The sequence below is a fragment of the Vulpes vulpes genome, chromosome 1 (assembly GCF_048418805.1).
Source record: "Vulpes vulpes isolate BD-2025 chromosome 1, VulVul3, whole genome shotgun sequence".
NCBI lineage: Eukaryota > Metazoa > Chordata > Mammalia > Carnivora > Canidae > Vulpes > Vulpes vulpes.
The window spans coordinates 92453480-92466498 of record NC_132780.1 but is presented as its reverse complement, the minus strand read 5'-3'; the positions used below and the strand labels follow the sequence as shown (position 1 = coordinate 92466498).

The 13019-nt window shown below is 33.9% G+C and overlaps 1 protein-coding gene across 3 annotated transcripts in view; it reads right to left on the bottom strand.

The window, feature by feature from the left end:
• The window catches only part of MAP3K5 (mitogen-activated protein kinase kinase kinase 5), a 196082-nt gene that overhangs the window by 85251 nt on the left and 97812 nt on the right, over positions 1–13019 (bottom strand). For all 3 annotated transcript variants that reach the window (XM_072720083.1, XM_072720089.1, XM_072720092.1), the window contains 2 exons: positions 7729–7841; positions 1908–2067 (listed from right to left, as the gene is read on the bottom strand). In XM_072720083.1, the coding sequence (XP_072576184.1) occupies positions 1908–2067; positions 7729–7841 (273 nt within the window). The remainder of the gene's footprint in view (positions 1–1907; positions 2068–7728; positions 7842–13019) is intronic.

Here is a 13019-nt window from a genome sequence, read left to right as displayed (position 1 = left end):
AAAACATGCCTTTTAAAATAACGCCTATCCTCTCTTCAAGGGAGTGGTTAATGCACTGGTTTTAAAATATGCTTCCTTGAGAAAGCTTTTCAAAATACACCCTTCATGAAAGATCATTATTTTCTTTTGAAGCAACTCAGCTTATATATTATACAATATCCTCCAACCTAACAAGACAGATGGTGCCTCAAAGGAAACAGCTAGGAAAAAATGAGAAGCACGATAATTCTGAGATAATGGGTAGGCAAGCACTTTGCAAACTATAAATATGGAAATTAACATTAAGTGAATGGAAACTTAAGGCATTATTTTGCAGTTGTTATTACTATTGCATAAAATAATGTCTTCTCTGTTGTTAACAGAAGCTGCAACACCTCAAACCAGAGCTCTTGGACCTATGCTTCAGTCCCCTTCTGTACCATCTGAATGATCATTGTAAAATAAATGATAAATTAGGCTGCATGTAACACATGCATTGATAGCATTCCTTGCTAAATGCCTACTGTAGACATCTCACTGACAGGACTGCCCCGTCCCTAAGTAGCATACAGTGCTGATGAGACAGAAATGTAAAGGTATAGCACAGTGACCTACATATCCATGAGGCTACAACTACAGAAATACGACTAACAAAAGCCATACAGTCCCTACTGACAGAAATACGATTTTAAAATGACAGAAATACAAAAGCAGATCTCATGAGACGAACTAATCACACGTATGTATACAATGACACCACGTCCTTTCATCTGGATGCAGGAAAAGGTTTTAGGGCAGGGTCTTGTCTGTAGGCAGATGTGATTTAGGAGTGTCCCCAGGTGGAGAAGGTGGCAGGAGAGAGGCATGCTCCGTGCATGCCGAGCCATGAATGCATGAAGCCACAATCTGACACGTTCAGTGTGACTAGAGAACAGTGTCATTGGGGTGTGTGACAAGATCTGAGGCTGGAGTGACTAAAGGCAAACTTTGTTTGCCAAGGCAAAGAGGTGGACTTTATCTCTTAGGTTGTGAAGAGCCATTAAACTACACCGATTTATGGATTTCAGTGTCAGGAAAGGATCAGACATCAATTTTAGAAAGATCAATATCGGTGTGACACTGGGGAGGGTTTACTAATGAGAAGACTTGAATGTGAGGAAAGCTTTTGGGAAGCCAGGGGGACCTACTGTGGTAAGCATCTCCTCCAGTGGTTCCTCTGATGAAAACATGTCAGTGGCCCTGGCTCTGAGCCAACCTGAGCCTTTCTTGATATCGTGGTTAACCTTTTAAAGCCTTTACAGCTAGTAATCATTACCTGTGATGCATAATAAAATTAGCATTGTTTTCCAAAATAATCTTAAATGCAGTCCTAAATGCTTTCCTCTCTTCAATTACCATATACCTTATGATGAGACTTCGGGCACTCGAAGAAAATTTTGAAATTAGGAAAACACACACATATAAGAAACATTTGAATGTATGAATAAGCTTTAAGCATAAAGAAGTAAAAAGCAAGAATGAGAATCCTCAAACTGAGATTAGATCAATAAGAGAACAAAGGGTGTATGTTTGGGACAGAAACATGGGAGGCTGACACAGAAATCTGTGAATCTACCAACTTGATTTGCAGGTGTCAATTTTGGCCTCCTATGGGTAACACTGGCCAACGTGGGCTAGCGGGTAGGTGAGTGTCATGAAAAGGCTAAGCGAAAGGCAAGCAGAAATCATCTACAGCCAGTCATCAGAATCTATATTCAACACATTTGATTTATGAACATCAGTTTTCCCTCTAAATTCTCCATTTCATTCTGGAAGCAAATAAAATCATCTAATCATCAGTTCAACAAATATAACAATTTGGAAATAAGTGATAAGATAAATAATTGTTTATTAAACACTTGTTTAAATACATAACTGTTTACTATTACCATGCGGGTGTCTTCAGCTTAAAAAGCTTTTCAGATGCTTGGATGACTCTCATGTGATCATTGGCCAAGACACTGGCACCCAGAAAAAATCCAACTTCCCAGTAGCTCTGGAGTTTTTCTAAGTTTCCCTTTTTACCAAGGAGGCTACTCAGCTTCACTCCTAGAAGATAATCAGGGAAGTACAACGTTACAAACACACAGCATCCAGGCAGAGCAGACTTTTAATTAAAAAACAAAATTAAGCTTTCATTCTTCCTTTCAGATTCAAGTAGCTTTAAGTTTCAATTATAAAAGGGGCTTAAGTTCATGTAAAAAAAAAAAAACAAAGTCCCTTTAATTTGAAGATCCAAAGATAACTGCCACTGTCACTTTGATGTACATCATTCCAGAATTTTAATGTATGCCTTCATTGCATGGGGATAAATTAAAAGGTGATAATATCTTGTTATGTAACCACCTTGCTTCCCCTATAATATCAAGGATTCTTTAGTTACTTGAAAGGGAAATATGCTACACTATCACTCAGTTGCAGTATAAAATACATAGTATATATATTTTGCAAGAGTAAAATGCTACAATAATAATTTTATATGCAAAAACAATTATACACTTATAAAGTTAAAGAAATAAGAAAACTGACAGACAACACTGTCTTGATTACTGTTGCTTTGTATCAAGACTTGAAAGTTAGGTAATGTAAATCCCCCAACTTTGTTCTTCTTCAACATTATTTTGCTTCTTCTGGGTGTTTTGCATTTCATTATAAATATTTGTCTCTACTCTGCCTTGTAATATTTTTGCATTTGTAATCCTTTGTTTGCTAAAGGGAATATATCCTTGTAGACTTATTAAGTGCCACTAGCATTCACAACATTAAAGTATTAGGAAAATTATCTGAGATTTGAGACTGAGGTAAAAAGGTGGGACGTGTCAATTCAATATGTCACAGGGGCATAAGGCCAGACTTGAGGACTATCTAGGGAAAGTGTAGCAAGTTCATTTCATTGTTTACTATTCATTAAAGATCTCAGACTTAGAGAAGTTTACTTGTTAACTTGATAGAGATGCAAATAGTTTTTGTCTAGTAAAATAGATAATCCCTAAGATTTATGACTTGTTGGGCTTGAATTCATTTATTTAAATCAAACTCAGAAATGTCATCTTAACATTTCTTTATTAAATCATCAATGAATACCCTAGCTTCTAAAATGCACTTTGAACTGGACATATCATCTTACTGTTTTCCATATTAACAGAGTTAAACAAAATCTTTTTAAAAACAGATTTATTTTCTAGGGAGAGAGCAGCAGAGGGAGAGGAAAAGAGAGAATATCAAGCAGACTCCTCACTGAGTGCAGAACCCAGTTTGGGACTCTATCTACAATCCTGAGATTATGACCCAAACCAAAATCAAAAGTCAGACACTCCACCGACTGAGCCACCCAGGCACTCCTAAAAATCTTTTACAGGTGTTCTATTTTATATTTCCTAAGAATTATGGGTTTTTTTGAAAACATACTTTAAGAAAACAAAATAATCTTTAAAAAACCTTATGCGACTTTCTATGATATAATACACTTAGGCCCTGAGTATTTCAAGAAGTTCATTTGGGAATCCTTCATATATTGTGATAAGTTAGAGACAATGGCTTTGCCCCCTTAAAATTTTGTAAGATGAAAAAATTATCCTCACATATGCAACAACATCCATGATCTCCTGAGTATAAAAATTCAACGAATGTAAAGGAAAGAAAGTGCACAGGTAAAATGAGACACTAAAAATGGGCATTTCTACCAACTTCATTTGAAAATGAGCTGTTTTTATTTTGTTGTGCTTGCAGAACAATGAGCCAATGATAGGTCTAGCAGCAAATTACGTCAAACATTTAAATAGGGGCTAATGTGCAATAGTCCAAAATTATAGTAATAACAGTTTTATAATAAAATTTCAGGTTTATTCTTGTATGCCAGTTCGTAAGATGAGGGTGACAGTTAACTTGGACGTTGGCATGAATTTGTCACATGCTTGTGTCATTTGACTTCTTTTGACAGCCACTGTGATTCCTAATAGCTGGACATTAGATCTTAAAATTTTGGTTAAACATTTTTGGTTAGACTGTTTTATAGGAGATACTGCTTATTTCCTGCTCATCGCATGAAGAGGCTCTGTTGGGCCATCTCACAACTAGGGATGCTGGCTGGATCACTGAGAGTCAGATCCCTGGAGGGCATATATAGAAATCCTTGACAGAATCATTATTTCAACGTCACTATCGTTGTCAGCTTATCATTCCCTCCATTTCATTAAATAGAATTCTTTTGAAGAATACATTCCCTGTGCAATAATACATTTAGTCTGTAGCATACTTTAAGGAGAGCTTTACCTCCTCAACTAGATGAGTTATATAGTATCTCTTTAAAAAGAAGGGAAGGTACCTAATTTCTTCCCTATATAATCTCCAATTATCTGAGAAATTGGTCACCTCCAAGCAGGACAAAGGAGTTGTTCTGTGGCTAGTGATGGATTTGTTCTGATCTCCTTTTTAAAACTATCATTATAGAATCATGGACTTTCACATTCAGTAATACAGATTTCATTTTTGTTCCCTGAAAATGAGATTCAAATAGTCTTTTGTCTCAATTCCAACGTTCTTTTATTATATCATCATTATTGTTGGGGGACCCAAACCTAGAATTCTGACTCTCACCCATAAAATGTCTCAGAGTTGAAAAAGTCCACAGAAGATAGGAAAATCAGCAGTTATGTAGTTAACAGTTGAATATTAATTTTAAGTCTTATGTAGCTGAAAATAGGAAGAACATGTAAGATGTGGTTCTGTTTTTTCAAATCTTAGTTCCAAGTGGTCTAAACATCAATGATTATTCAAAAACTGGGAAACTGAAAAAGCAGATCATGAAACAGTTGGTCTTAACCAAACACACACATAACTAGAATTGAGAGTCTTTGGGCAGTAGATTAGGACAGCTAAGAATCATGTCTTACCTTAGAGATCTTAACTGTAAGATGATATATTAAATCTAAGCTTCAGATTTAGTGATTGTCTTTTGGTATCTTAATTTTTAGTTGCTTATCTTTTATAAATGAATCAAAATTTCAAAATGCATCTGAAAAAGGGATTTCACTTTAAAAAAAAGTCTAATTACTAAAAGGAAACTCAGTAATTTGGGCTCATTTGTACATTTGCAGGGGGCCAAGAGAAGGAACAGAAGAAGATATAAAATACTGAGACATTTGGCTAGACCATTTAAAAAATGCTTTTTAAGAATATATCTTTAAAATATGCAAAATGTGCTTGCAAAATGTGCTTTATTTATTCATCTTATTTCTATTACATACTGTTAATATTATATAGGACAATTTATTCCTATATAATAGGAAATCTTTCCTTGAAAATCTTTTTAATTCTATCTTACCTTGAAAATCTTTTTAATTCTATCTTACCATTAAAAAAATTAAGCACTAGTCAGTCTATGATAATATATGATATAATTTATGATTGAGCAGAACCTAAATTAGTGAGCTTTAATTATAAAGGATATACAGTTTGGAGCGTAAATTAGAGTAGTTTAGAAACCTAAAATTTATTTCTTGAAGTAGCTAAAAGTTTCATTGTCAAGTCACATTTTAAGTCTGTGTATGTTCTGCACTTTCCCAAATTCAAAATTCAACTTCGTATATTTTCAAATGCTTAATATATATTGTAAATGAGTTCTTGGAAAAAGATTAAAATATATTTTCTTTATAAAGTTATATTAATCATAGTTCCTCAAGCCTCAGGGTGCTGATCATTCTTCTTCTTTTCCCTCAGTTTTATTATAATACACAACTGATATTGATCACATCGTGTAAGTTCAAGGTATAAAATGTGTTTCTCTGATATACTTATATATTGCAGAATGGTTACCACCATGGTGTTAGCTAAGACTTTCATCACATTACATCATTATCATTTCTTTTTTCAATAAGATCTACTATCTCAGCAGGGTGCTGGTCATTTTAATCTATGTTGAACTTAAAAATGAGAAGAGTAGGTACATTTTCAAGTCACTATGCTATTGATCTATCAATACACGCAAATCAGTGCTAATTCTTGTAATGATCTGGAGGCTTCCATAAAACTTCACCTTAAGTTCAAAAACGTAACAGTACAAAGTATTTTTTAGATCACTAGTACTTAAAGAGTTTTGGCTAGTGTAGAGTTTGAAAATCAACCTTAGGTACAACATTTTTTTGTAATCATAATTTTTGAAAAGTACAAGTTACCATGTATTTTCTCTGATTTCATTTACCAACTGAAAAAATTATTTCAAATAAAGCTTTGTGCATTGTATACCAGTGCAATCCAGCAGCAACAAGTATTTTATCATTCTTTTAGTCTGGGGCCTTCCAAAATTACTTAATACTCAAACTTTATTTGCCATTCAGGATTTCCCAGAACATTACACATGGCTATTTTATAAGTCCTTCCCAAATAATGTAAAAAAGTTCAGGACTCATTTTTCTTGAAAGAAAATTAAACAGAAACAGTCTCCAGTTAAAAATCTTAAAGGAGGGGTACCTGGGTGGCTCAATCAGTTAAGCCTCTGCCTTCATCTCAGGCCAGGATCCCAGGGTCCTGGGATCGAGTCCCACATTGGGCTCTCTGCTGAGCAGGGAGTCTGCTTTTCCCTCTCCCTTTGTGCTCTCCCTCTCTCCTTCTTTCAAATAAATAAAATCTTTTAAAAAGATTAAAATATTAAAGAAAAAGATTCTACTACAATTCATAGATTCGCTAGGATGGGTTTTTTTCCTCTAAGAAAAATATGGCATAGTATTTCAGGTCTATAGTAATGACTCCTATAAGGGTTGGAAAGATTCCCGGAAAGAGAATGGTTAGAAACTAAGAGCAACATCTCACTACCATAGACAGTATTCCAATATGTAAAACTTTGAAAAGTGTTATTAAAGCCAGAAGCAAAAAAAAAAAAAAGATCACACAAAATTTATTCACTAAGATGTGGGAAATCTTCAAATTCCAAAGAAAGGTGAGCAGATGAAACAATGTCCACAGATAAAAGGGACAAAAGCACATTCTATCAATGGCTACAATTCAGAGATGGTCTCTGAGGAGACTAATCACTGCCAAGACTGTCATCTGCTTATCCTGGCTTTGGCAGGCTCCACCTCCAATACTACCAAAACCACAGTGCTTGAAAGTGTATAAGAGAATCAGAAATAGAAAATATCAGAGGTCTTTTCTTCTCCTTCTCCTGCTTCCCTCTTCCTCTAAATCTTAAATAGGAAATGTTGGGATGCCTGGGTGCCTTAGGGGCTGTGCATTTGCCTTCATCTCAGGGCATGATCCCTGGGGTCCAGGATCAAGTCCTGCATCCAGCTCCCCACATGGAGCCTGGCTTCTCCCTCTGCCTGTGTCTCTGCCTCTCTCTGTGTCTCTCATGAATAAATAAATAAAATCTTAAAAAAAAAAAAAAGGAAATCTTCTTGAATTTCCAAACACTGCCTTATTTGGGAGTTGGGGCTGAACGCAGAGCCCATATTTTCAATATTAGTTTGTGCTGGAACAATAAATATTAACCAGAGGGTTTTTTAGAAACAGGCAAAATCAACTAAAAACCAAATTACATCCCAATTTCAGGATTCTGCATAGTAGTATGAAACACTAAACAGGGAAATATAGTAATAGCAATCCTTTAGAAACAGTAGTAAAAAGCAAAGGGTCTATCTATCAACAATTTTTTTTTCTCTGTACCAAGTTGGGTCAGTTTCTTGATTTCCGTGTAAAATATCAAGCTTCAATTACCAACTTTCCGGAGCTCAAAGGAAGATTCAAACTGGTGCCCAGCTGCCAGGAGAAGGACTGCATAATTAATTCCTGACTGTAGTGATGGCTCAGATTCAAATGCCTTTTTGAACCTATTAAAGAAAACAAATGTACAAGTTTACTTCCTCAGTCATGAAACTCTGGGCATGCAATAGCTTCTGTTTGCATAACTCCAATGCCTGAGCAAGCAAAAATATTCCACTGGCCTTCACCCCAGAATGTAGTGTGCTGTTAAAATTTAATGCTTAAATAACTGTCTTTCCTTGCCCTGGGCTCCACTGCATTCCCTTGCTTAGTTTACCTTTATCATAGTAGCTACTGTCTTTTAAAAAATCCTCTTTTCAACAATCTACCAGAAATGTGAGTTGTGTGTGCGTGTGTACACATGTGTAAGCAGTGGTAATTAAAAAATAAGAACCTGTACCTATTTTTAAAAGTGGTTTTTAAAAAGCCTTAAAAATACAGAAAGCTATGAGGGGACCATCTAGGTAACACAGTGGAACAATCAGTATCATAAGAATGATGCAGAAACAAAATAAAGAATGTCAACTGCACGAAGAAATTAAGAAAAACAGAGATTGTGCCTGTGCATACTAATTTTGGCTCAAAGAGAGTAAGAACCCTTTTCTGAATATGCATGAAACTAAATATCAACCTCTGAAAAATACTTCAACATTTGAAAAGACTTCAGTGTTTGCACATACACTATACTTTCAAGGTAACACTTCTTAGATTCTGTCCAAGGATTTCCTCAAATCCATCCTTTAACAGGCAACAATATTCAATATTATTACATTTGGGAACACAAAGAAAAAGAAAATTAAAATAAACACCCTGATGACCATTAGAAACTGCTTGAGACAAACACGAAAAATACAATCTTTATTTTAAAAAAATATAATCAAGGAAAATTTAAGGACTACATACCGAATGAATGACCACTCGATAATAATAATAAAAAAAGGTTATACAGAAAAAATCCATTATAATTTAAAGATAAAGGCATTCCCACTTAAATCAACTGTTAAAATAAAAGACAGGAATAGCAAAAGTGGTGGCAGGCATAGTAGTATGCATTACAGTATACTCTTGTCTTTTATACATGCTTGAAATTTTCCATAACTTAAAATGATAAGTTAAATTTCAAAAGGAAAGAAAAAGTACCTTTTCCTGGATATTGAGGATTATGTACCTTTTTAAGTGTCTTACTGTTTTTTTAAAGCACAACAGTCATTTTTAATGCATGACAGTCACAGAATTTTTTAAAAAGATTTATTTATTTGAGAGAGGGAACTTGTGCACATGTGAGTAGGGGAGGAGTAGATGGAGAGAATCTCAAGCAGACTCTGTGCTGAGCACAGAACCTGACTCGGGGCTTGATCCCGCTACCCATGAGATCATGACCTGAGCCAAAACCAAGAGTTGGACACTTAACCCACTAAGCCATTCGGGTCTTACTTTTAAAATAGAACAAGTATCTCTAAATGGAAACAAAAATCAAGTAAGTATTAATCTTAACTAGTTGGACCAAATAGTTATGAAAGTTGAGGAAGAATAGAAAATTTCCAAATGCATCACTGTTGGTGATCAAAAAGCATTTTTACTTCTCCAGAAGTATAGATGTTTTCCAATTCTAAAATGGAAAAAACATGCACCCAGACTGCTGATATTTAAAACTAGTCATATAAAGGAATGACATGATTTTTACATCTTAGACTCATGTAAGTCTCAAAGGTTTTTGTGTTTGTTCAGAGACAAGTGGAAGATCCCAATAAAAAGAATACAGAAGAAGAAAGAAGTTGTTTACTTTCTTTTCTACCAATTCATATCAAGATATGCAATATTTCCAACAAATAAATTCTTTCATTTCCTCTGAAACCAAAGAACATGGAATTTCTCTTAAAGATATTAAAGGAAAAATACAAAAGCAAGACATATTCAAATCAATCAATAAAAATTGATTAAGGGCTTCCTAAGTGCGAAAACCAACCAAAATGAAAAGTCTGGCTTACATCTGTTTTTATGTTACCATAAACAACACATATTTTTATGTTTTTAGCCAAAATATAAATACCAATAAAATTAATAATTTATATGTTTTTTAGGATTCATAGCACTCCGTGACAATGACTTCAGTATTGAGGAGAAAGTCTTAACATTTTCTGGATTCTCCTGGAGATTAAGATAATGTGTAGGTGTGTTATGAGAGAAATAAAATCCTGTCATATATTATTAATATACCACCCACAGGAATTAAGAATCTCACACACTGTCAAAGTAAATTAGTACTGCATTTCTTGGCTGAAATTTGCCAGTATATATCAAAATTATAAAATTTTTTAAAATTATGCATATCTGTTGACACAATTACACAGCTATGAATTTATACTATGGAAAAGCATCAAATAGGTAATCAAAAATCCAGGTACAGGAATATTTATTATAAGATGAAAAAGTACTCTAAATTTCCCACAATATTATAAAGTTATGGAATAAAATGTATTCCAAATGTTTTGAAAGTTATATAACCATTTAAATTATAGAAAAATATTTAATGCCTGGGGGGAAACTTCAGCTTCAAAACAGATGTAGTAGTCTATTTAGAAGCCATCACTTCTGCTATAACAACTATAGGGAAAAATGGATACATAATCAAAAACATATTTTTATAGACCAGGAGATCTATGGAAGCAACAACTAAAAACATCTTTGAAATAAAACATCAGAAAGGGAACTGCCCTTCCAAGATGAGCTGAATTGCTTTGTCTTCTATAGGGGTATTTGTTCATCCTGACCATAAGATGAGGCTTGGGCTTGGCATAGGAGAGAAACTTCCTATCTGAAACTCTACCAGGGAAAAGAGAAACTAGTGGATTTCCTGATAGTTGTATGGGTTATCAGGATGGAATGAAACCTGAAGGAGCCTCAAGCATGTAGTCAGTTTTTTCCACAGGACATTAGTTGAATGTTGGGTTACATAAAGGGCTAGGAGATGGGATGGCAGAGTAAAATCTCCTCAAGTCTGACAGTACTTAAATGTAAAGTTCCACTAGCGAAAGAAGCCTGCAACAAACAGGAGTCTCCTCCTTAAAAAAAAAAATTACCAAATTTTAGAGCTGTATGATATGAAAGAACAAAGAGTTAAACTCAAAACTTCAAAGGGTAGATATGAAATCTCCCACAGTACTTAGGGATAAGGAGATAGAGACCTGTGTGGCTCCCAATCAAAAGCTGAGACAAAATCAAGATAGACTGGGCCAACTAAAACTGAAACCCAGACCAATTCAAGTCAATTGCATTTTCTTATATTTATTTATCTGAGAGAGAGAGAGAGAGAGAGAGAGAGAGAGCACAAGCATGTTGTGGGGAGAGGGGCATAGGGTGAGGGAGAAAGGACCTTAAGCAGACTCCATGCTGATCATGGAGCCCCATGTGGGCTGAATCTAACAAGCCTGAGATCACAATCTGAACCAAAACCAAGAGTCAGATGCTTAACCAACTGCACCACCAAGGTGCCCCAACTCAATTGCATTTTTTGAGGTAATCAGATTCTTATCCTATCTTGCTAACAAAGTAAAGTGAGAACTTTCTGTCAGAGAAAATAAAATCATCTTCAGTCTTAATAATTCTTAAATACAAAATGTATGGTCTACAATAACTATGAGACATGCAGAAAGCCAGAAAAATGTGACCAATAAACAAAAGAGCAAAAACAGACAAGAGCAGCTGACTCAGAGATAATTCAGATACTGAAGTTTATAAACAAAAAGTTTAAACTAATTATTACAAAAAAATCAAGAAAAAGATGGACAAAGGGATAAAAAGATAAACAATTTCAATGGAGTGTTGGACTCTTAAAGAAAAAGAATCAGATAATCTAGAACTAAAGCATACAATATCTGAAAATAAGAATTCTTTTTATGAGTTTAATAGACTAGACAGAGCAAAAGACAGATTTGGTGAAATGAAGAACAGGTCAATATAAAGTATCTAACTGGAAGCAGAGAGAGAAAAAAGTGGGGGGAAATACAACAAAGCATGAGACATATGAGACATAGTTAAATTGTCTAGCATACGTATTATTATAACTCCAGAAAGAAGAGAAAAAGAATACAGAACACAAGAAATATCTGAAGACATAATGGCCAAAAACATTACTCCCAAAGTGTTGAAAATATTAACCCACAGATTAAAGAGTTAAAGATTAAAGATTAAAGATTAAGTTAAAGTTAAAGATTAAAGATTAAAGCAAACTTCAAGTAGGATAAAATAAAATAATCACAGTCTAAATGGTGAAACTAAAGACACAGAAAAATCTTAAAATCAGCCAGAGTGAAAAAGACACACATTACTTATAAAAAGGAGCAATAAAATTGATAGCCAACTTAGCAATACAAATTATGGAAGCCAAAAGATAATGCAATAACATTTTTAGAGTGATGAAAGCAAAAAAGAAGTATAAGAAAGTTGTTTACAAACAAGCAAAACCTGGAAGGATTAACTGCCAGCAGATCCACACTACAAAAAATACTAAAAGTACTTCTTTAGACTAAAGGAAAGTAATTCCAGTTGAAGCACTGAACTGCAGAAAGAAAGAACATCAGAAAGGGTAAATAGGTGGTAGTATATAAAAGATATTAATATTTTAAAAACTGTTGAATATTTAAACTCCCCTAAGTTTCTTTCCTTGTTCAGGAGTGGTAAAGTACAAATTTAAGGTAGACTGTAAAAGCCAAGAATATAGATGGCCATCTCTGGAACTACTAAGCTAATAATATAAAAAGTATAAGTAAAGAGCTAATAGGGGATAAAATATAATACTAAATTAACAGAAAATAAGAGGGGAAATGGAATACTAAAAGAACAATGTAACTAATAGAAAATAAATAGCAAGATGGTAAACATACTTGCAAATATCAGTTATCACAATAAATAAAAATGACCCAAATACTACAAATAAGAGATTTGTCAAGTTAATAACAACAATAGCAAAGAAAAGAAAAGAAAAGAAAGAAAAAAAGAAAGAAAAACAATTTAGTGTTTATGCATCTTTGTCTTTAATCACAATAAAATAAACTTCGTTTTGTTGTCTTCATGTAAAAATAAATAAATAAATAAGAAAGAATGAATGAAAAAAGGAAGAAAGAAGGAAAGAAAGATAGATTCTCAATTATATATATTTAAGAGACACACTTTAAGTAACAGAATACAGTTAAGTTGAAAGTAAAATGATGCAAAAAGATATATCACTCAAATATTAACCCAAAGAA